Below are 24,996 nucleotides of genomic sequence, written 5' to 3'. Positions count from 1 at the left end.
CACCTGCCAAGGGTCCTTCCCATGGCCCATCTTGGCTTACTTGTCTGGACACTGGCACGTACCTCGAGCTCTCAGGGAGGGACCGGCCGCATAAGTCTGTCCCTGCTCCAGCTGCAGGCACCCAGACTCAGTCTATAGGACCTGGGCGTGGGGGACTGCTTGGGCACTAGACTGTGAAACTGTGGTCCCCGCCCTTCCTAACATTATGCTTCAAGGGACAGCTGCCTCTGAAGCCTATGGAGAGGACCGAGCCTGAGCTCCCAGCAGACAAGTGGTCCAAAGGGTTTCTCTGATTTGCATGGACCAAGCAGCCCCCAGCAGCAGCTGCCTCGGGAAGCCCCCGCTCCCATCAAAGGCACCTGGATGAAGGACGTGAGGAGCATGGAGACAGCCATCAGTTCCCGCCCAGGACCAACTGGCCCATCCAGAACCCGACAACTGCTACCCAGGGGTCCGCCTCGTGTACCTAGGCCAAGCGACCTTCCAGTCCCGGTCTCACCTGAGTGGGGGACATGGACAGGGCTTGAATCAAAAGCTTTTCTCCACTGCCTCCTGGCCTGTGAGAGCCACGTGGGTCTGAGAGTAAAGGCAGGGGGGTAGCTGTGCGTGTCGAAGGAAGACAATTACCCCCAAAATGTGAGCGCATCCCAGAGACTCCAAACACAACTTTTTAGGGATAAAAGACGCAAAGCAAGCGAAACGTCTGAGCCGAGTGCACTTCACTACAGCCTCGCGGAGGCTCTCTGGTTACCAGTTAGACAGAACTCTAGCCTCCGCCCGCCAGGCAGCCGCCTTCTTCCCTGGAAGGACTTCAGCAGACTCGGCCCCCGGCCCGCGTAACTCGCGGCATTCGGAACTGCTGACATCCCTAACCAGTCAGGCTCTTCACACATCTGCACCTTTGGTCCTGCTCAGCAGCCCTCTGCCCAGAGAGCAATTCTGAGTCCCGAGAGCTAAGAAAGCAGGCTCCACAGCGGTCACAGGGTGTCCGCGACTCTTCCATCGCTCGATGACTTCCTCTGGAGGCCACACAGAGAGAAAACCATTCAGAACTACAGAACCAAGAAAGCTCATTTCAGTGGCTCTGCAGGAGGAGTGGGGGCGCCACCTGCAACCCACCCAGCAGCTCACCTAGCTAACGTTAGTTTGGAGGTCTCAAAGCCACTGGGCTTGGGAGGGCCTGAGGGATTGCAGTCAAGGCTCTGGGTTTTCCAAACAAGCCACCAAAGGCAGAGCCAGCCAGACCTGCTCAGGGGCTCAGCTGGGGAGCAGCAGATGTGCACCTGGACTCCGGGCTGCATGACCAGCTCATCGCTCTCCTGCCCCCGCGGCCCACCTGTCTTGCCCGTCCACAGTAATAACCTGAGATGAGTCACTCGCTTGCCCAGATCGTGCTGTGAAGTCAGAGGGTTGTGTTTTTAGGAAAAAGTAGTAACAAAGGAAAGGGGGTGGGGGGGGGGGGTCTTAGGGAAAGGCTGTCCTTCCTGACAAGCTGATGGAGAGCTCTTGGGCAGGAGGTGGAATGGGTGCAACTACCCTGAGGCAGGGATGGCTGTTGGATGTCAGAACAGCTGTCACCGCCATTGGACAGAGGGCACTTGGGAAGAACTTGCACACAGAAGGCCTTCCCTTCACTTTCTGAGGGGCAGAGCAACAATTCCCCGGCACTGCCGAGATCCGTCCCAGGCAGCCTGTGTGATACAGGGGGCCTGGGAGACCCTGCCAGTGCAGCGAGCGCTCGCAGGCGCAGCAGCGATGCCTGGGTTTTCAGAGCCTCGCACGGGTGTGCAGGAGGCTTCCCGGCCCTCCTAGCTCCTCCAGCAGCACCTGCTGATACCTCGCACAGCCCAGGAGGGTCCGCTGCAGAGGAGGGGCTGGGCCCCCCAGGAGTCTGTGCTAACTGACGCCCTAGAGTTCCAGGCTGGAATGGCAAGAGCCCCAGGGAGAGGACGGTTGAGCTGCAAGGCAGAGAGCCAGGCCGGGGCTGGAGTCACTCCCTGTGCCCTCCTGTCCCTCGTGCCCTTCAGTTCCTTCAAATACACGTTTTTCTTTCAAAATCAGAAAAAAGTGAAAAACCAAAAAAGACAAAGTGTGAAGACTTTTTTTTGAAAGGACCACCAGAACCCGCTGGAAAGGAGTGGTCAGTCTCAGTGGGGGGTAGGGCAGAGCATGCAGAGGGGACGGGACTCAGCACAGAAGCACAAGGACTTGCCTCGTGGGCCCATGGGGACGTGGGCCACAGGTCACCTCTGTTGGGCTGTGAGAGGGACGGGGAAGCCTAGGGCACTGGGGGAAGAGAGGGGTTCTGCCCCCCCCCCCCCCCCCGGCACTTAGAACTCATGGGCAGGTGGCCTGGGACTCCAGGAGCAACCAGAGAAGGTGATAAGCAAGAAAATGCTTAATTGGGTGGGGAGAGGGTTCCATGGGAGGCTGAGGCCACCAGGAGGCCGGCAGGGGCAGGGACACTCTCCCACCAGGTGGGGCAGACCCTGTGGCCACAGGGAGGGAGAGGCCTCGCCCGCCCAGGAACCAGAGGAGCCGCCAACACGCCCTGGAGGCCCAGAGGAAATATTATTTCAAGACAAAAACTGAATTATGAAATCCGCAAGCAATAATTAGTTCAAATTACTACTTCTACTTGAATAATTAAATGCGCTTGTTTTCACTCACTGATGTTTTATTCATTACCATACATCTTTCCTGAAAGTTGTTTTTAACGTGGATATTCTTTTATTTGCAAAGAGCCCACAGAGATTTACTATGCTAATTTTAAACCTTTCTTCTAAAATAAAAGCAACAACAACACAAACAGTACAGATTATCATCCATTAGAGGCTGCTGTGTGGGGTCTATTATCGACTTAAGTCACGGCGACTGGCTGGCCACGCCCTGGGCAGCTGTGGAGTCGGCACACAGCAGAGCTGCCTGCCTGTAAAACTCACTGCTGAAAGGGCGGCGTTTAACCAAGCTCACACCGGCCCTGAAAATCAAACGAGGCGAGTGCAGAAGGACCATTCGGGCCCAGACAGACAGCGCCTTTCCCTCTTCACCACACCCTCTACCAACGAAAACGTTTCTGCATTTCCACAGAATGACGTTTGGACTTCAGGCGTCTCGTTTTCACACCCTGGAGTCGGGGTGCCCGTAAGCACAGCAGTAAAGGCTCAAGGTTTTTACTAAGCAAAGTCATCTCTGGGAGTAAGTACAAACTTAAACGTGGTCGTGAACAGGCCCGTCCCTGCTGAGCTCCTAGCTGGTGTTGGCCAGAGGGCAAAACGCCTGACCCCGGCTGATGCCAACAAGTGGGCCCACGTTGGCCCCCAACAAACAGAGGGGAGGACGTGGCCACCACCCCGCACCAGCCCCCACCGAGGCCCGGGAGCCCACTGCCCTGGGAGGGCGCCCAAAGCTCCTTGGCGTGCAGGCTCGTGGGCTGCTTGCAGGACTGACACAGCCAGGTCGCTGGGCCGCTCCGACCCGTGCCGAGGCGCGCTCCCCCCTGTCACGAACACGCCCCAGCGCTGCCACTCCAGGCCAGACTCCCGGAGGGCAGGTCACCTATCTTGGAACTGCTGCGCCCTCCACGAACCTCTGTTGAGTGAAACTAAGCCTCCGAAGATTTCTCAAGGTCCCAGCTGTATTTCCCTTCCCCTCACCACCCTTAGAAGTCGTCAACCCCCACCCCAGGAGTTCAACTCAGGCGCAGGGCCCACTGCCCACAAGCTACTACGTGGCTCGGGAGCCCGAGGGGCCCACCTTTCGCCAGGTGCGGGCCCTCCTTGAACACAAGGGCATTCAGCTGAGCGTTTGTCCCCCACGGTTGCAACCAGTGTTGGGGAGCAATGGAAAAGTGCATTTCCCAAATTCTGAAGCTCCCAAACAAAAAACGACCATCGAACTGAACAATGAGCTGCGGCCCCAGCGTGGCCTTTGGAAAACGAAGGGACTCTGGAGGCCGTGGGCCAGGGCCTAGCGGATTCTAGAGCTCAACTTGATCTGCGTCATCATCTCAGAAACATCCGGAAAGCAGAGGTGCTTCTGCCGGGCTTCTGTTTCCGTGGCAACAGCTTCACTGGCCCGTCACATGGAAGGGACTGGAAGAAGGGAACTGAAACGGGGAGGGAGGGAGAAAGAAAGGGGCTGGGCAGGAGGAAAACAGAGGAGTCAGGGGGTTGGGCAGGAAAGCAGACTGAAAACAGCAAAGCAAAAGAAGGGCAAGAAGGGATGGGAGGGAGGTGCGGGGGTAAGTGATGGGGAGGAGTCAGAGAGAAGGAAGGGCAGCCAGGGCAGGCAAGTGTCAGAGACAGCCGCCCACCGCTGTGCTCCTGTCTGCACACAGACGCCCTCGCGTCACTCATTAAACGTGGCCCTCTCAGTCAGTCACTGCCTGCAGACACGCTCAGCTACACAATAAACCACAGGGAGGCGCTGCGGATACAGCCAGTGTTGGGGGAATGGCCAGACACTCACTGATGTCCACAGCGGCCCAAAGGCCTAAGGTCCGGCCAGGTGAGATCCAGGCAGGAGAGAGACAGCTATCACTAAGCAGCAACCCCTAGGAGAGGAGCAAGGCACCTGGCGCGCTCTTGGGAGGCCTCTCAGGGACACGTGAACCTTCTGCTGGTGCCGCTCAGGGTGCAACAGGCAAACGGGCCATGAAAACCACCCGGAGTCCGGCCTGAGCCTGGCTGTGGCACCTGACGTGGGACACCCGCCAGAGATGGGGTGGGGGGGTTGGCTCAGCACCGGGAACTCAGAGTAAGTGGCCAGGACAAGATTCAGTCCACTTCCCATCCCCACCCCCAAGAAATGACAAATTACTGACAAAAATAACAAGCTCTAAATGCCACGTGGGATCCCTGGACCGGACCCTGAACGAGAAAAGGGACCTCAGCAGAAGAGCAGGTAAAACCCAGACCAGGTGTGCAGTTGACAGAGCTGGATGATGCAGACGTGGCACTTCTGCAAAGGCCCAGGGTTCTGCAGGGTGTTGCCTCGGGGGAGCTGGGCCACCAGCATATAGGAACTCTCTGGATCACTTTTACAACTCTTCTCCTATAAGTCTAAAATGATCATTAAACTTTAAAAAAAAGAACAAGGGCCGTTTAAAAATAAGACTCCTGGTTTTCTAACAATGAGTTATCTTGTTCATACAAAACCAATGCCCTTGATAGGGTTTAACTACCATAAAGTTTTGTTGGAATGCTGGCTGAAGCATCACAGCCCAAGCTGTGCCCCTGCAGCAAAAGTGAATGACTCAACCCAAAGCATGTTAGCAGGGTCCCTTCCCTGTGCAGCTGGAATGGGGGAGGGGGGCAGGGGTGCCCCCTGCACTTCGGAGCAAGGGCTCCGTGCACCCGAAGACCAGCCTCACCGAAGGGTCTTGCCGTCCGCTGAGGGCAGCACACTGCGCCACAGCCCCAGCCTCTGCCGGGTCTGTTTCCTCCACCCGGAAGGCTCTTCCACCCCTCAGCGGCTGAACAACTCCCACCTGTGCTCTGAGACCCCCTCGGGGCTCCCATGGACACTGCACCTCCCCGGGCTGTCCCCTGAGCCCCACGGTGTCGTAGTGCCCTCCACCCCAGCAGAGCAGTTGTGTGCTGCCCTGAACCTGTCTGCCCACCTGTCTTTTTCCCGCAGACGCCAGGTGTGCTGGGAGGGAGGGCAAGACACTCTGCCCACCTCGGTAGCCTGCTCCCACCCCCCAGCACCACGCCTTGCAGCACATGCTGTGTGAATTAAACACTGGAGTGAAGAACACAGGCAATTCGTTTAAAAGAGAAAATACCAGGAACAGCCTTCCATCTTCTGTTAAAAGGTCAAAAGATTCTATTTGTAAGAAGTGAAGGAAGCAGCCCCTTTTGAAAGAAACAGATCCTGTTACAGAGCGGCAGGTCCATTTCCACAGACAACACAAGCACCGCACAAGTACCCTCTTCCAACCGGGGAGCTGAGAAGCTTTTCAAAGGTTTCGGTTTCCTTGACGACAGTACTGCTGGAGACAAGCAGAGAAATAATTAAAAAGTATGTTCCCTTCGCTTCAAACTCTCTAAGTGTTTCTAAGCCACAACAAACAGGCCACACTCAGCGTGCACAGTGTCAGTCTGGACAGGGCTGAGGGCATGTGGGGTCACTTCCCGGCTACCCCCTCCAGAGACACACCTCCTCTTCCCTTGGGGGCCGGGTGAAGGACCTGAGCCAAATGCCCCGATGAAATTCACCCCGAGAACCCCGGCCCCCGCAGGTCAGATTCCCCACCGCACGTCCAAGGGCCAGGGCGCGGACCCCAGCGTGTCTGACCCTCACAGAGGCTGGTGGAGCTGGGTGGTGTCGGTGCCGGCAGGAGAGAAAGTGAGGTGCAGAGCGGCAGCAGCCCAGGCGGCCCAGCCCAGGGGCCCACGCACAGGGGCCCCAGTGTGAGCTCCCCAGGCTGACCTCTGCAGAGACACCCCAGGCCTCCACTCTGGCCACCGTCTTGCCATAGGACAGCTGAGACTGGACCCCGGGAAGAAACCTCCTCGGCCCTGAGCACGGCTGGGCCACTCGTGTAGGCTGCACCTTGCACCCGGTTCCCCTTCACTCCTGCCCCAGGGCTGCGGCACAGGATGGGAGGTGCCGGCCGGGGAACAGTGGTCGGCTCAGGACCGGGTTTCTGCGCCTCCGTCTCCTTCGTGGTGGCTTTTCATGGTCTGTTGTGTTCTAACAGCCTCCCTGTATTCACATCTCTTTTTGTAAGTCTCCTCAAATCCACCCTGGTTCACAATTCATAAGTAAATAATAAATAAACACACAGGCCACCAGCATTGGCCAGAGCCCGTGACCGAGGAGCGTGAACGCCAACATTTCAGCGACGCAGAACAATCGTGGCTTTGAATTAGCTTCCAAGCCCTTGCCAGAGCCTGGCTGCACCCTGGGGACACCTCCCACACAGCTCAGAGGTGGGGACACCGCCCCCAAGGTTCTCCATCCACCTGAGGTGCAGGGAAGCCGCAGAGTGGCACAGCCTGGACAGGTGGCTCCCATGCACTCACAGGTGCTGAGCGCCTACTCTGTGTTCCGCTTTCCTCTGGGAACAAGGGAAGAAAACAAGCTCCCGTCATCACGGGACCCACGTGAGCTCTTCCCATCTCACAGATGAATCGATTACCACTCGGGGAGATGCAGGGCCTTGCCCGAACTCACATGACTACTTCCTGGAGTTCCCAAGCAGGAAGGTGACACAGAACAGCCCAGAATGCAGAGCAATACCAGCTCTGTGCTTAGGAGCCCCATGCCATACCACACCCCTCTCTGGTCCTCTGTTTTCTCATCTGTAAAATGGGCACGAGGTGGGTGATGCTGCCAGCTTACATTACGGTGTGCCTGCAATGTGCCTGGTGCTCTCCGAGGAGCTTTCCTTGGGTTTTCCTGTTCAGTCCTCGGAAGACGGAGGTGGACGCTATTATCATCCCCCCTTTACCAACGGGGAAACCAAGGTCCCACGAGTTCTCTGACTTTCCCAAAGCTGCACTGTTAGGCGGCGTGGGGCCTGGGGTAGAGCCTGCAGAGGGACTCCCGAGCTTGGCCGACTGCCCTGAGCCCCCACTGCGGTCCTGGCCTAAAACCCTCACCAGGCCCCAATGCTGGCCAGACTGGCCCTCCCTGGGGCACAGCCGGTGGCACAGGGCCATACCCCCCCCACACCAGCTGCTCATCGCCTCTTGCAGGACCCAGCCTGGCCTCCCCACTCCCTGAAGCCTGGCCTGCCCTCCACCCCCAGTGACCTATCCCACTGCCCTCTGTATTCCCAACCCCAGTGGGGGGGGGGGGGGGCGTGTCCCCCACTAGCCTTCTCGCCAGCAATGGGGTGTCTGGTCCCCTCTGGGCCCAGGGCTGTACAGGGCCAGCTCCACACCAGCAGCTGGAGGAACAAATGACTGAAGGGAGAAAGATGTGGGGAGACCAGGCCTTCTGTCACAGCCCCTGTGGCACCCGGTCACCCTCGGGGGCCCTGGCCACCTGCCCCACAGACAGAGACCCTGCAACAAGGCCCGGGGGACCCAGGGGCCACACGGCTGCCAGGCCGTGCCGAGTCCAGCACTCTGCGGAGCCCGCGAGTGGGAGCCCGGCTCGGAGAGCACCGGTCCCAAGAGGCCTGGGGCGCCCACAGCGGATCGAGGTCCTTGGAGGCAAATCGGGTCGCAAGGCTCCCGTGCTGAAAACGTGGTTCAAGAGGCAAGTACAGAAGGAGCCCCGGCTTGGAGTTCTTGGCAGTACCCTCCATTTGTTCGGGCTTCACGCCTACAGAGGGGTCCCCACGCCCGGCCCCATGGGACCCTCACAGGCCCGTGAGGCAGTCACTTCACAGAGGAGAGCACGGACGCCCGGAGAAATCAGGGCAGGAACGTCCTCTCCTCATTCTGGGCACTGTAGTGCACCTGGCACAGGGCCAGGCTCCAGGGACCCGGGCGCCGCACTTCAGGGCCAAGGGAGGGGCTCCTCTCCAAGGGAGCGCACGCCTTTCCAGAAGGGGCCTTGTGTCCCTCCTCCAGGTTTCTCCCACCTCCCAGCTTACCACACCGAACCCTCCCATCCTTGCCCCCTTTGCACAGAACCCACGTGCCAAGGTTGCCAGTTCTGGGTGATGGGAGGTTCTTCCTCACACACCGCTGACCCCAGGAGCATCCTAGAGGGCGGCTCATTCATCTTCCCCAGCACCTGAGGACCGCCGCCCTCTCCCCTGCCATCCCCTTGGCTGGCTACAGCATCATGAGCCTCCAGGGAAACAGGACATTACAGAATGCACTTGAATGAGAGATAAGAACGTGAAAAGCGAGCAGGACGAAAGCAAACAACTTTTCTAACCAAGGATCACCATGGAAATGTGTTGTAATTCGTGTTTTTGTGCCTTTCAAAACAACGCCCCAAGCAGCTCAGAAAGAGCCCATCCTGCGTGTGGAAGCCCCGCACACCTCCCTCCAGGTGCTGGGGCCGTGGAAACACGCAGAGGAGGAGCCAGAACGTGCTGCAGGGAACTTTCATCTCTGGCACGTGTGCGAAGTAGCATTCTAAACTCGGCAGGTTAAAATGTTCTGAAAGCAATTTTGGTGTTAGTCTAAATAATTATAGATCACATTCACTTAGATGAGGGCCTCTGCCCCTTGGGGCTCCCCAGGAAAATTGTCGGCATGACGGTTAAGTTGAATAGTTGGTTATTACACGGGCTCTGCAGTGGCGGTGCCAATCGGCGCAACCCTTTCTGAACGCAGCCTGACAGGAGACGGGTCAGACCCAAGACAGCATGCGGCCTCTGACCCGGCAGTCCCACTTCTGGAAATCAGCCTGAGAGAAGTGACCCAGCAGCCAAGGGCCCCGGGCATGAAGATGAGCACTTGAGCGTTATCTCTAAGAGCAGAAATTAGAAACCGCCGAAGTGTCCAGGACAGCCAAGAAAATTGCAGTGAATCGACTCGACCGGGAAATGGACGGCCCTCCGGAGCGCAGAGGCTGGAGGGCGAATTAAGTGGGCCGGGCGGCTGGGACTGTGTGCGCTGAGAAATACCAGCCCGTGGGGAGAGAGGCGGGCGGGCGGGTGTTAAAAGGATGACCCTAATTTGAGTGTCTATTGGAGTTGGGAGATTTTTTTTGTTATCGTTGTGCGATGCTGTGAAACCGTCTTAACACAGGGAGGAGGGGAGGCGGGCAGAAGGGGCGGGGGCACAGGGAGGCTCGGACCCTCCGGGAACACGGTCTGGTTGCACCATTTGGAAACCTAACCAAACAGGAGGGGTGACAACATCGGGGCTGCACCCACGCGCACCCACCAGCGCCCGGGCGTGACACTGTTTTCACCAATAGGTGCACCCCCGAAACGCAAGCACAGATGCCCGGGAGCCTGGCGCTCACACTGCCGGGCCCTGTCACTCTCCGAGGTTAAGGGGCACCTGCAGCAGCTGCCATCGGTGCGGGTTACAGCCCCACCGTGAGCGTGTCGGCAATAACACTGAGACATCTACACCGTCGACTGCAGTGAGGGTAACCATAATAAGCCCGTTACGTGTTAACGTAAAATTTCTGATGAAAAATAAGTGCATTTCCCAAGAAAAAAGCTTAGCGAGAGGGCATCATTTACACCGTTGCCGTTTTTCTTCATGGCTGGCTTAATACAAGGCAGCCGGGTTCTCCGGGCTGTCCCGGCCTCTAATCTATGGAGACAGCACGCACCCCGTGGCCTCGGGAAAACTCCTCGTGCGCTCAGGAAGGGGTGCGGGTGGAAAGGGCAAATATCTCCTAGGCACTATTAGGAAAATAATTTCCACTGCACAGACCTCATGAAAGGGTCCGCAGGCCCCCCAGGGGCCCGCAGACCACACTGGGAACCACCGCAGTACATCACAGCACTGAGCCCTCCGTGGCGTGTGGTTGGAGCGCAACTGCTACGCTGAATTTTACTTTTTTTTTTTGAAGACTGGATGGAAACATACCAAGAAGGCTACAGTCATGGCCTCTGGGTGTTAGAGGTGATGGGCAATGTTTTTCTTCGTACCTTCCTATTCTTTCTGTGGTGTGTGTGTATTTCTCTAGCGGTCAAAAACAACACTTCTGTTTTGAGGAAGGGTTTGGGTAGCCGTGGCTCAGCCCTGTGGCATAAGCTGGGTGGGAAGAAAGTCTTTCGAAATCATTAGCAGCCTGCGTCGGGGGAGGGGGCGCAGAGCAAAACCAGGCTGCTCCCTCCTACGGAGTGGATCGGAGGGCCCATGCCTGGCACCGAGCGCAGTTCGCGGTGGGGGCACACGCCGCCCCAGACCACAGGAAGCCTGGAAGAAATGACGAGAATTGCAACTGGCTCCAGCTGATTGCTGCTCTCAGGATGGGGGAGGACATGCCCTCTCTAAAGTCACGGGACAATTACAGAGGGAAAGGTCCACAGACTTAGCCGCAAAAAAAAAAAAAAAAAAAAGTTAGGTTTTTATCTGTGGGGAAAAGGAACGATGATAATGACACACACATGAGCGAGGGCACGAACGAGGACAGGTCGATGCCGTCCGCGTGCAAGCTGCCCCGGGAAGACGGCGGGAGACCAGTGGAGGGGGGCCGGCCCGCAAACACTTGTTCAGCATTAACGAGGTGCAGCCGGGTTCTAAAAGAGCTGCTGGCGAATGAGCTCCCCTGGCTCTCAAACGAGATCCCGTTAGATCAGCAGACGTTTAAAGAAGCCGTGATTCTACGGGTGGAGGATGAGGTGGCGCATCACATTTCCACAGGGCGTGTGCCGTGTGTCACAAACAGTGAAGGAGGTCTGTGCCCTGACAGGGGCGGGCGGACGGGGAGGGGAGCTTGCACCCTGACACACCCCAGGCCTCCCCCCACTCCCGGCTCAGGCCAGAACGCAGGCTGCTGGCTGAGCCCCAGCCCAGGGGGTGAAGATTCCTCTCTGGGACACTGGGCAGCGAAGACAAAACACCATTGTCACCTTTGGGGTCCCCCGACGACCCTGGCTTCTGGTCTTGTCACCCCAGACAACACCTCGCTGTGGACAAGCCCCATGTGCACGCTGCCCTCGGCTTCCTCGGGCCTCCCTCCTGGGTCAGAACCAGCAGCGGCAAAGCTCTAACTCGAAACAGACGCCAGCACAAAAAGACAAAGGAATGAGAAGACAAACATTTCAGGAGACACAGGAAAACTTCGAGTACCTCCGACAGCTAAGAGAAGACCTTCTGGCTATGCAATAAAAGAATTAAAAAAAAAAAACGTTCGGAAAACAAGAAAAAGCTCTTGGAATGTAAAAATATGATAGAACAAAACACTTTTCTGAATTTATGTTCTACTTCAGTAAAAAAGTTTAAGTCCAGCCCTGGCCGGGTAGAAAGCTGGTCAGCGCCTTGTCCCGATTCGCCAAGCCTGCAGGTTTGATTCCGGGTCAGGGCCCGTACAAGCAGCAACCAAGGAGTGCACAAATAAGTGGATGAAAAAAATCGGTGTTTCTCTCTTCACTCTAAAATCAATGAATAAAAAATTTTTTAAAACCATCAGCTGTTCAATAGAAAAATAAAAAATTAAAGTTTGACAGCAGAAATACAAAATCAAAAAAAAAAAAAGATTGAAAGAACAAGAGGAGGAAATTTCCCAGGAAAAAAATAAATAAAGGCAAAGAGATAGAAAACTAGAGAGAAAAGATTTTAAAAAATTAGAAGCTGAACCCAGGGACACCCAGAGCGACGACCAGAGGCCCAAAGCCGAACCTCCTGGCAGGAGGCTCAGGCCAGGAAGCGGCTCCAGGACAAAGCAGAGCTGTGGGCCACGTGGGTACTAGGTTTCTAAGACTGTCCCGCCTTTCAGGCTGGGTCACCGTATTCCACAAGGGCACTTGAGACACGCTCTCCTCTGTCTTGTCGAGGGAAGGAACTTTGGGAAGCTGGCCAGAGAAGGGCCAAGTGAAGTGGGCTTTCAGGGATCCTGAGCTGACTGCGCCGGGCTCACAAACTCACACCTGCCGACCGCAGCTTGCTGCACTGCCCGGCTGCGTGGGATCCTCAGCGTCTGTCCAGGCCAGATGCAGGCCTACAAACAGCTGGAGCTAGGAGAATAGATTAAGATGTTGGAGTGACTCACCTACCCCTTCTTTTGAGGGGTAAAAACACTATCAACTTGCAGGGGAAGTGACCACCATGTAAACTTGAAACGCTGGTCACAAAACCAAAGTGCCTAGGGTCTGGTTAAAACCAGACGCACGTGGGAAAAAAGACTGGAAGGAGGAGCTGCTGGGAAAGAAAGGTTCACGGTCACTATGTCTGAGCAAAAGAGTATGTGGTTACATCTCTAATTTCTGCCATTTTTCTTTTTTTTTTCTTTTTTCTCAATATTTTACTACTTTCATGATAAAGTTAAATCTAAATTAACAACTCATTTTTAAAAAGAGAAGGACAAAGCCATCCCTGGGCACTAGATGGGCAGCTTTAAGACTCTTCTGTGTCCAAGCTTTAAAAGCAGCGAGAAATAATTTACTAGACTGTCCCTACGCCTAAGTGTGCCAATTTTGTAATCTGCATTTTTCAATTACATTAAAAGCATTTTCCCAAATTGCTCTATTCTTCTCTTAATGACGAGGGATGAGACTGGATGAGGCTGGTTCCCTAAGGACAGAGTGCACCTTCCCTGGGGCTGTTTTCTGCGGTCAGCAGCTGGCAAGCGCACTGCCCTGCCCCAGTGAGCGCCCTGCAACGGGTGTGAGCCCCGCCCGGGTCCGCGGACTGCTGAGCCAAGTGAAGTTTTCAAAGAGCGGAAAACACAGCTTGGGTTCTGCCACGCTGTCCTTTTCTTAGTCCTCCTGCAACCTCGGGATTTTTCCCTGAGGTGCAAGCTTGCATGGTGGCCGGGTGGGCAGCCTGAAACCCTCACTTCCAACCCTGGGGCAATGCAGATGACTGAGAACTTTCGCTGCAAGGAGAGGAGCTCTGTGTTTGGTAAGTACCACCGGCCACCGGACCGCACTGTGTGCCTTCAGACAGGAGCCTGTCCCTCTCTGGGCCCCCGTCAAATGGAAATGGAGCCGGAGCAGGTGATCTGTGCACGCGCATGCACCACACGCCGCCCATTCCCTCCTTGCCTTCACCTAATTACCCTTGACGCACAGCTAATCACTCATCCCCAATTACCCAACGCCCACCACCACCCAGCCCTCCCCCCAGCTGTGCATCGCTTCCTTCCAATGGCTTTGCCTCGTGCTCGGAATAAATTGCCCCTCATCTGCATAATGCTCCCCATCTCCTTCCTCCACACAGCGAATCATTTCTCCATCTCATTCTGCAAAATCCATCATGAATAATTCTTTCAAAACTGAAATAAACCTTCACTCCGGCACTTGAATCCATAAATTTCTTGTCTTTGAGCCTGAGATATATTACTTTCTACAAAGCACATCTAAGATACCCTAATATAATAGAATACGCTAACAATGATACATCAGCTGGACCCTGTAATACATAAAAATGTAAATCCGAACTGCCACAAAAATCGCCCCTTCTCCCCGTGCCCCAGAACACAGCACCGGGGTTTGAAGCTGGGGCGGACCTCGGGCATCCCTCGGGGAGGGGACATGCTTTCCCACCCTTTATTCTCAGAAGCAGAAGCACAGAGCGGGTCTTTGAGCTCTTTGCTCCGGCTGTGCGGTCGGACGGCCAGCTTCCCATCTCGCCTCCACCAGCTGGTGTGTGGACAGTTCCTTTAACCTCGCTGTCCCTCCGTCTGCACAACTCTGCAGTGGGGATAAGAGCGGCCCTTGCCTCGGGCCTGCCGTGAAGACGAGACAGTGTTTGGAAATTTGCCTGGCAGGTGGTGAGCTCTCGCGAACAGTTAGCTCTCTCCATCCTCTGCCCTGGCCTCACAGTCAGCAGCAGAGGGACCTCAATTTGAGTGCTCACCCTCCAGAGCAAAGTCCTTTCTTTCAGATGCAAATGAGAAGGGGGCTGAACCTGGCGTGCGCTGGCCAGAGGAAGGCGGGACTCACTCCCCTGAGTCTCTCCAGGTGTAAATCGCCCCTCCCAGCAGCACTGGAGGCTCCGGTACAAAAGGCTGACTCTGAGGTGATCGGTCTGGGCAAGTGGGCCCAGCCCTGCAGCCGGTACCTTCCAAGGGTGCAGTTTGTGAAGGGCGTGCGGGTAAATGGCTTGGTGCAGACAACACCAAAAACTTTTAAAGTGTTTTAAGTATCTGTCTCAGGAACACTGGCATTTAAACTCTTGAAAACTATGTGTCTACAGACAGACTACGAAAAGATTCACGAGAGCAAGAGTTCCATTAGGGGCAAGATTCTAACTTGTCTTTTCTCTAGCTTTTTTTTAACTAATCAGCACAGGTGCAGGGAGTTAAAACATCGCCTTCCACGTCTTTTCCACAGCAACAACCCCGATAGGTGCCATCATCCCCATTTTACCAATGAGAAAACCAGGGGACCAGAGAGACTGAGTGCTTTTCGGGAAGTCACACAGCTACCAGGCAGCTGTTATGGAACGGGAACCCAGAAGTCTGCTGTAGCAATGCACCGGAGGTTTGCCAGTCTACTCAGGTTCCACTCATCACGCACAAAGGCTTTATTTAGCTAAAGCCCATCTTAACTGCGTCAAGGCAGCAAAAACAGACATTTACATACAGCTATGTTTGCTGAAAGACGGACTTTCTAAAACAAAAGCAGGACGTTATAGGAAACTACGTGGAAATAGCAAAGTTTGGAATTTGAGACGGCCATAAAAATGTCTGGAGAGAGTTTTTTTTTAAGGTAGAAAAATTCCCCTTACAAATAGTACAAAAAATGGAAGGGGGGGTTCCAGACCGCAACTACTAGGCGGGGCAAGCCCGATTCCGTGAACGCGCAGGCGCAGCGTCCAGGCCCGGTGAGGTCCCGGGGGTCAGCGAGGTGCCCGCTCCGGGTTAGGACTAGCAATGGTTTCTCTTTTAGTCTTCATGCTTCGTATTTTCTGCGTTTTCAAAGTTTTTCACAATAAGTTTCTATTACATTCATGATCAAAAGGGAAAAGTTCACTTCTAAGTATTTTAAGGGAGCTTGTTACTGAAAAATTCCCCGAGCAAGCTGTTTTGCACAGCAGATAAACACCACCTCGTTCACACTGCATCTTCACTCACGGCAGTGTCCCGGGAGCAAGAGGCCCGCCCCTGCCTTTGGGGCTGCTCCCCGCGCAGGGCGAGGTGGGGGTCTGCATTGAGCGCCACCTGTGTTTGCTTCACGGAGGCCACATCCGCGAGGCCTCGAGTCAGAGTGCCACCTTCACGGGTGGTGGATATTCGAGCGTGTTGAGCCCCACAGGGCCACGGGGGAACGAGAAGAGCACGTAACAGGGTCTCCTCCACGCTGGGATCACAGCTACGGGGGGCGGGGGCGGGGGCGGGGGGGAATAGCTGAGCAGGAAAGCAGAGCAGCGGCGCGGAGTTATGAGTCATTGTTTTATTTTGCTTAATTTCTCAAGCTGTAAATTTTTCAAAACTAATATGAGCATATTTTACAGCTCACGGAGCATTTAGAATATATTAAAATAAGTGTCTTTCCACTGTAATATGCCCAATTGAAACTTACGAGTTCCAAAGCTACATTTTAAGGAGATGAAGGAACTGGCACTCCACGTTCTTTGGATTAATCGGGTGGATTATGTTGTTTTTCTCCTGATCAGAAAAAAAAAAAAAAAATGTATTTCTGTAACTGTTACCTTGAACCAAGGATTCTTCCAGATTCTAGAAGCTTGCAATGAGCTGCTTATATTGTCTTACTGTGCCCCCTAGTGGCCAATAGGATTTATGCACTTAAAACACAATTCTTTCCCCAAGGTTGGAAATTCAGAATTTTTAAAAATCTTTTTTTTGTTTTTGTTTTTTTAGGTTTTTTTTAATTTTTTATTGTTATTCAATTACAGTTGTGTGCCTTTTCTCCCCGTCCCTCCACCCCACCCCAGAGAATTTTAAAAAATCTTTACTGATCACTTAACATGTACAAAACCTTGTGCCAGGTGCTACGGAGAATATAAAAGCGGGTCTGGCCAGATCCCCTGATCAAGTAGCTTAAAATCGACATAGTGCAGCCGACACAGTCCCGGGGCTGCGCGGGTAGAATGAGACACCACCACATGCTAAGGAGAAAATTCCAGGAGAAAGCAAGAACAAGTGCACACTATGCGTCAGACACCACACTAGGTAATTCACATCCAATGTCATTGGTTTTTCACAAAAACCTAGAGAGGCATGTGTAACTAGCTCCACTTCACATATGAGGTCTGTCCAGAAAAAGTCCAGCCGCTGTCAGTATAACAAGAGCGGTTTGTGTGACATCAATGTTACCTGGCAGCCAACAAGAGGGGGCTGGAATGCGCATGCAGAACAATGACGACTTCACTGTGCTAGTCACCAGGGGCAATAGATGCTGCTGAGTGAGCACGTGTACTGTGTGGCTGTCGTATTCAAAATGACTGAGTGAGTACAGCAACAAATCTGCATCCAATTTTGCTTTAGCCTGAACGTTCCTCCATAGAATCTATTCTGATGATTCAGAAGGTCAGGGCTATGGGCAGCCGGTGACTGGCAGCTTCATCACGGCAACGTGCCTGCTCGTGCCTCACGTCTGCTGCGGAGTTTTTTGGTGAAACATCAGATCACCCAGGTGATTCAGCCCTGCTACAGCCCAGATTTGGTGCCCTGTGACTTCTGGCTTTTCCCAAAACTAAAATCACCTTTGAAAGGGAAGAGATTTCAGACCGTCGATACGATTCAGGAAAACAAGACAGGGCAACTGATGGCGATTGGGAGAACTGTGTGAGGTCCCAAGGTGCCTACTTTGAAGGGGACTGAGGTGTCATTGTCCTACGCACAATGTTTCTTGTATCTTGTATTTTGTTCAATAAATGTCTCTATTTTTCATAGTATATGGCTGGATACTTTCTGGATAGGCCTTGTAAACCATTCGAGGGTCAGAGAAGTTAAGTAACTTACCAGAGGTCACACAGCTAATCAGTGGCAGAGGAAGGACTCAAACTGAAGTGCTGTGTCCCCTGCCCCCAAACTCTTCTCTCCTTCCTGATCCAGCGGGGGGGCAAGAAGGCACTCTGGCAGACTTTAACCAAAAGGCAAGGGAACAGCACCCTACAGAAGGGAGCACAGAGTTGGGGGGTGCCCCCTGCCTGTTGCACCCACCATCTGTTCCCCCTCCAGGACTGGGAGGAAGCAAGCGGGGACCCCTGCCTGCGCCCATGGCCCTTTCCTGCCTCCAAACTCACTGTCCACACACCCCCTGTGCCCACTTTCATCACGTGCCAGATCACAAGGCCCCCAAGTCCTTCCACACCACCCATCCTCTGGTACTGCCTACCCAGGGCTGCCAGCTGCCCACCAGGCCGCACACAAACCTGATGGCCCAGCCAGGACCTCCCCCTCCTGCCCCCAGCCCAGCCCCACCCATGCCCTGTCTGTCTGGACCCGGGCTCCCCCAGCCCCTGCCAAAAGGCTTCCCACTGAAAAGTCACTCAACATTGATTCGCCAAACACCTCTGTCACTGCAAACCCAAATGCCTTAAAGCAGAGGGCGCCCTGGCTAACAGCGTGTATCTGTGGCTTCTAACAGCCCCGGTTGTCAGGGCCCCACAGTAAGGGAAGAATCAGGAGACACTGACCCCAACAGCCAGGACAGCAGCCATGCTCTGCCCCCGAGGCCACCTCCAGTGCCACTCCTGCAGCCTCGCCACAAGAGACAAACAGTGCTGTGGACAGGTCTCCCTGGAGGCTGCCGGGGCAAGCAGCACACACCAGCTCCTAAGGAGGGGACACCACCTCCTCGGGACGGTGTCCAGCCACTGTGTCCGGCCCTGGGCCTGCCCAGGGCAGCCCCCAGCAGAAGGCCCTGGACCCTGGTCCCAGTGAATCACCCCCACCCAGCACAGTGAGAGTCCCTCTGCCAGAGCAGCCTTCCCAAACTGGACAGACTGCGCCCTCTTCTGGCCACAAGGTGTCACAGCTAGTTGGCTGCCCAGGGCCCCTCTGCACATCCTAGGTACTCAAATCACCTACTCCACAGCACCCGCTACACAACTGAACCAACACAGCGCCCCAAATGAGTGGCTTCACTCAGACACTCTCCATCTGAAAACTCTCATGGGGACGCCTCTGCTCAGGAAACCTAAACATTCCCGGCCACCAGGATCCAAGCAGGGCCCACTGAGCCCCCGCTGATGCAAGGTGCGAACCGACCCCACGGGGCTCCAGGCCTGCCCCTCACCGTCTGGGGACACGATCCCATGGACAGGGGGCAGCGGGCACCCAGCGGGGCACACCTGCCACCCCTGCATCCCTCCACCCATCTCTGCACACGGCTACCCAGCCTGCCCTTCGAGACCTTCTGTGTCTGCCAACCTGCCCCCGCCCTCCAGGGACCTAGAAAGGGGGCTGCCTACATCCCTAGGGTGGCCCGCCTACACCACACTACACCCCACAAAACTCCACCATGTGCTCAGCACCAGGCCGGGTTCTAGGCACCCGGCGCCCAGGCATGCATCCCAGCCGAGAGGCCCCAGCCATACAGAAGCTTGTCCTACTGAGGCAGACAGGTTCAGAGAGGTCACGTGCCTTGCTCTAGGTCACAAAGCTGCTGTGGGTGGAAGCGAACCCCAATCCTGCATCATTCTGACCCCAGCCCCATCCGGGGCCTGCCAGACGCCGCCTGGCCTGGGACATACCCCTCCCGCACCCTCCGGGGGCTCGGACTCTCCGGAAGGAGTGCTGAGAAGCCCCAGGGCCGGCCCAAGCTCCTCTCGACACCAGAAGCTCCCGAGCAGACTTCCAATCCCCAGCCACACAGGAAGAGCCCGAAGAGCTGCGTGCAAACCCCTGGGCTCCAGACTGGAGACAGAACGTGACACTGTCCCCGCCTAACTCTCCTAGCCTTGCCGGAAAAGATCACAGGCAAGTCAGTTCAGAACTCAAAGCAGCCGCTTAAAAATGACACCCAGCGACTTAGCTCCGTCAGACACATCACTGTGGGTGGGCCTCCTTTCTTCACTTCAGAAGATGCCTCCTGAGGGAAAAGGTCCAAAAGAGAACGTGCAAATGCAATGTCACGGGCAGGCCGGCTCCAGGACCCCGAGGAGAACAGAGGGAGTCGGCGGCATCTATGGAGCACTGGCGGGGGACCGGCTCCGCCCCAGGGGCTCTGTGAGCGCGTCTCTCACATCACAGACGGGGGCCCCGACTATGCCCTTTTCAGATGAGACGCCGGACTCGGAGGGGACAGCTCAGGCCAGCTGACCAGCGACTGCCAGCTCCAACTCCAAAGCCATTTTTTTTTCCAGGAAGCTTGGGTTCAGCCCAAATTTATTCAGCCCCCCTCTGCACACGGGTGCAGTGCTAGGTGGCCAGGTGCCACGGAGAGTGAGGGGGGACTCAGTGCAGCGCAGAGGGGCTGGAGGTGGCTACAGCACGCGAGCCGCACCTGCTGCGCTGCACACCTGTGCAGCTGGGGCTTGCTCCCTGCCAGTCAGTATAAGTTAAAATAAATAAACAACAACGAGCCCTGGCTGGTGCAGCGCAGTGGATTGAGCACAGGCCTGTGATCCAAAAAGTCTCCGGTTTGATTCCTTGTCAGGGCACTTGCCTGGGTTAAGCGCCAGGCCTCCAGGAGGGGGCGTGTGAGAGGCAACCGATTAATGTTTCTCTCCCTTTCCCTCACTCCAAAAATAAATAAAAAATGAACAAATAAATAACAATGAACAAAACAGTTTCTGTGTAAACTAGAAGTCCCCAGCAGGATACCCGCAGTCCTGGCCCCTCGCCCCCTCAGGCCCCTGAAGGCAAAGACATCCCGCCATCCCTCCCCACCCCCTTCACCATGCACCCCTCCGCCTCCCGCAGACCTTCACCAACCTCTCCCAGGAGGGCACGCCATCCCCCCCACACGGCTCCTATAGTGCTTGTGTGTCCGGCTGGGGGCCCCATTCTCACAACCCCGAGCCCAGCACTGTGAGTGCCTCCCACTTACCCATGACCCCTACCCACCGTGCCTGCCCAGGACCCAGGGACCAGGCTCAACTACCTCTGCGCCCCTGCACCCAGCACAGCACCTGGCATGGGGCTGGCACTGCTCGGCACACCTTGGGAATCACCGAGGAGACCCCAAGTTCCCGGGGCTTGGCCCTGGGCTGCTCTCCTCTCCCTCTGGCAGCTCCCGCTCAGTGACCTCACCTCCCGGAGCTGCAGTGTGTCCCGACAGACGACCTCAGCGCCCCCACAGGGGATAAGGACTCACCAGCACCATCTGGCAGCCTGGGCAAGGCAGCGCCAGTGTGGCCTGGGATGGAAGGGACCAACGACCCGGGGGGGCCATGGAGAGCCCCCTCCTGAATACAACAAAGAGCACTGCAGAGACTCCCAAGAAGACATGTTCAGCCTGTGACCCCACACCACTGTTCTGAAGAATCAAACATCCAGCAGTTTAGTCCTGAGCACGTCTGGAAAGAGCAGTTTCACTCCCGTCTTACCTTGAAGGTTTTATCCATGGAAGCGGAGAGAAACATGTGGCTCTTCGAAAAGACTGGACACCACTGAATGCTGCTGATGGGGCCCCGGTGGCCTCTCAGGTAAAAAAGCACCTTCCTGGAAATCTTGGTTTCTTTATACTGAGTGTCCAAATACGGCTGAATAAACTCAGACACCCTGGGCTCCACGCAGAGCGGGGCCGGGGGGCGCCTCGCAGAGGGACCCTTGGCTTCCGCAGCTTTACTCTTGGCTGCTTCTGTGCTCAATGCTTGCAGCTGTCTCAGCCTTTTTGGGGTGTAGGGCACAACGCAGTCCTCACACCTTTTCTTCGGAAGAGAGCTGCCTTGTGTACCTGGGGCTCCAGACTGGGTTCGGGTACAGAAAGGTGATTCCGGGAGGTCGTAAGTTCCCCAGGAGGGTTTCACCTGCCTGACGAGGGCTGCTGCCAGGGGCACATGGCCAGCGGGGACGTGGCTGAGCCACAGGGAAGCACGAGGAGGCTCACTTGTGGCTGAGGGGACCTCAGGCTCTGTCCTGGGCCACTGTAGCCTCTGGCTGGGGCAGGATCTTGGGTCACTTCTCCAGAGCCGAGCCAGCGGGAGACGTGGGCCAGGGGGGTCTTCAGAAGAGCAGTGCTTCGTGGACAACGCGCCCCCTTCCGTCCCGTCCAGGGTTCCCGAAGCGGAACCCCGGGCACACGCTTGGACCACATCGCAAGTGTCTTCTCCCTGGCCAGCGGCAACGACACTGCCCACGGGCTCGCTCTCAGCCTCCGAGTCTGAGTCATCATAAGCCACCAGTGAAGCCATTGAAGACAGTTTCTTGCTGTCTTCCAAGTGCCAACTACCTAAGACCAAGCAAAGCCAGGTGTCAGGACACATGAATATTGACAGCCACACGAAGGTCAAAGAAAACGTGCCATCTAGCAAGTCCGAGACGGAAAAACCCATAAGAACGAACACATAAAACATGAGGGCTCTTCTACACACCAGGTGTGATGAGTTAGAGGATGTCTTCTTTAAAATGAAGGCTATGGAAACATGGAAATGAGTTTAACGACCACAAAAAAAAAAAATAATAATAAGCAAGGCGTACCTGAAGAAAACTAAAGCTTTATCAAAAGACATAAACCAGGCCCTGACTAACCACAGACACGGTGCTTGGACAGAAAGGCCCAGGACTGTCAAGATGCCTTTCGGTGCAACATCCAGATGACACACTACAGAACTGCAGCCCTGAAACCTCTGTAAGTGTATCAACCAATGTCACCCCAAACACTCAATGAAATAGAAAAAGAGAGGAGGAACCCGGAAGTGCCAGCCAGCCCACCCAGATGCTGCCGTTTTTCCGCCACAGAAGAGAAATGCTCATTACGTGACACGACAGAGACGCTAGCGAGCACTGTGGTGGCGGCCACACTGCTGTGTAATAATGTATCAAATCAACACGTGCTTCCCTTACACTTACCCATGTTATATGTCAATTACATCTTAAGACAAAAAGTAAAAGAGAAGTAATAATATTAAAAAAATAAAGACGCCTTTGGAAAGGCAATTACAAAGTTAAACACGTATAGTTTTTGCTGCAACATCCCCACTACACAAGTACCAACAAATGCGTGCAAAGTCGGGCGTATAAAGACAGCCTGCAGTGTGCTGATTAGCCTTCCCTCATGACAGGAACAACGTCAGGCCTGAAAACACTGAAATGGAAAGACGTCTTGAAGCGTGCCACCCTTGGCTCTGCCCTCTCCTTGTGCTCCAGTCCTTATATTCTCTCCGCCTCGAACACTGCCCCCCCACATATCCCACCTCCACTCTAAGCCAGTTGGAGGCAGACCCACAACCCAAGCCCAAGGTGCCTGAGTGTGGCATCCGAATCTGCCCGCTTCACTCCAACACACAAGCTCAACAACAGTAAGCGTCTCCTTTCTAAAAAGTCCCCCCTGAAATTCTGAACCATCACACATGATAAAACTGTTGCCAACTAGTTTCTGGAAAGAAATATCCCATCTGGAATTCAGTTCTGTGCTGTTAACAGGAAGTACCCTCCAAAGGAAAACAAGGATGCCAGACACGTCCCATCCTGGACAGCAGAGGGCGTGGTGGAGCAGCATGGATAGCTCAAGCAAGGACCAACTTTGGAGAAAGCCAGGTGTGCAGCTTAATAAACCAAGCAGGTGCATTAAGGCTGGTGCCATAAGTCTTTCTGCGTCATCTGCCTAGCCATTCCAGACAGCCTGTCTGCCCCTAGAAAGTGGGTTTCACATACCCTGGAATCAAACACCCCACCCCTTTCCCCGAAAGGGTGCCATCCCCCCTAAACAAACTAGGTCATCTGCCTCCTCCCAAAATCCCACTTCCATCTGCAGCCTAATCCACACACAAAGCCCTCATCTAAAGAAAACTTCTAAAGCGAGCCAGCCCATCTCAAATAGAAATATGACATAATGGACTAGCTACAGACTCATGGAACTGAGCCCTGTGGGTGATCCGGCATTTCTGTTCTCTAAACGCCATCCTGAGGCGCATCCTGAGCAGACATCTCAACTCCTGGGCACACCATCCCGTTCCTTCCTGCCAAGGGGACCCACCAGGTTCCTTCCCACCACCAGGGCGGCTGCGCTCAGCCAGTAGGATTCCCACCCACCCAGTCGTCCACAGTGGTAAGCTCACAGAAGCCCACAACTAGAATTAAAGACAAGGTCTACAGCAAAACATCACAGAGCAGCAGGGCTGGAGCCCACAGGCCCCACTTCCTAATGAGGCAAGGCGGCAGGATGGAATGGATGCAGGAAGGTGGACAACAGGACAGGGATCCCAATACTGTCCGCTTCACGTACTTTCCCTTCACTCCTTCAGTAAACCCCGGAGAATGGGCTACTCGCCAAGACCCACACTAGGCCCCAGGGACACCACAGCAAGCGAACCAGAGTAAACCACTCCCTGCACTCCCCATGCTCACTTACATGCCAGTAGGGAGAAACTGACCATAATTAAGTGAAATGGGGGATGTCAGGTGGTGAGAAATCCTAAGGAGGGAAGTAAAACAGGACGTAAAACAGTGAACTTGGGCTCGCAGTTTCCTATAGGGAGGCCAAGGCAGGCCTAGGACAGGTGGCACCTGAGTAATGTTCAGGGGAGGTAAGGGAGCGGATGAGAAGCAACAACTCTAATCAAATGAGGTCAGAGAGAAAGGGGCAAGGGTGACAAAGAAAGCAGGCAAAAATGAGACTGGGAACCATGGGGACGAAGACAAATTTTAGGGGAAAAGTGTTTGCTGCCTTTTATGCTTCTAAGGCAGAAGGGAAAGTGGGGAGTGTTTCATGGAAAGACGAGGTGATTAAACTAAGATGAAGAGGTACAGAGATTAGAAAAGGAAAGGTCATGGGAGAAATGAGACTATGGAAGGAGAGAGAGGCAATGACCTTCACTGGCGCGTCAGCGGCTCGAGGGCAGGACCTTTATCGTGTTTTGTTCACTGTTTGATCCCCAGCACCTGGTGGGAGGGGAGCACAGAGAAAGGTTAAAAAAAAAAAATCGGATATTCTCATTCAATTTCCTGATCACCCACTCTGTGCCAATCCTTATTCTGGGTCTGGTGTGGGCAGACGTCCAACACAAAACACGGGCCCTATGCCGGAGGCCACACACTAATGAAGGCAACAAACAAGATACGACCAGAGGCGGGGTTTGAAGGATGAATAGGAGTTAGCCGAGCCGTCAAGAGCGGACGGTGAGGATGACCTAGAGCACGGCGCGTTGGGGAGGAACCGGAGAGGAAGGACGGGACAGCGGCGAGGAAAGGTCCACGTTGAGGGGCGCGGGGCACTCCGGCCGCCGCCGGGTGCCAGCAACCTCCCGCCCCAGGCCCGCCGCTCACCGCACGCACCGGAAGGGCTCGGTCTTCCCGGAGCCCCACCCGCCTGCACTCCGCCTCCCAGCCTGGTTCCGCCGACGCTGGGGCCGCCAACCAATCAGCGGTGGCCTCCGTCCC

At 55.1% G+C, this 24,996-nt stretch overlaps 1 protein-coding gene across 11 annotated transcripts in view; it reads right to left on the bottom strand.

Annotated features, from left to right (window-relative positions):
* Positions 1-24,968, bottom strand: part of WDR25 (WD repeat domain 25) — a 117,196-nt gene extending 92,228 nt beyond the window's left edge. Inside the window, exons 1-4 of one of the 11 annotated variants that reach the window (XM_045201302.3) lie at positions 24,681-24,875; positions 24,428-24,498; positions 23,969-24,031; positions 21,003-22,030 (exon numbers count right to left, since the gene is read on the bottom strand). In XM_045201302.3, coding sequence (XP_045057237.2) covers positions 21,003-22,030; positions 23,969-23,993 — 1,053 coding nt within the window. In that variant the 5' untranslated portion in view covers positions 23,994-24,031; positions 24,428-24,498; positions 24,681-24,875. The other 10 variants (XM_053928597.2, XM_045201305.3, XM_053928602.2 and 7 more) reach the window with 10 other exon arrangements.
* Positions 24,969-24,996: the final 28 nt, after the last annotated feature.

Source organism: Desmodus rotundus, chromosome 7 (assembly GCF_022682495.2).
Source record: "Desmodus rotundus isolate HL8 chromosome 7, HLdesRot8A.1, whole genome shotgun sequence".
NCBI lineage: Eukaryota > Metazoa > Chordata > Mammalia > Chiroptera > Phyllostomidae > Desmodus > Desmodus rotundus.
The sequence above is the reverse complement of the archived record's forward strand: the minus strand, read 5'-3'. Positions and strand labels throughout refer to the sequence as shown.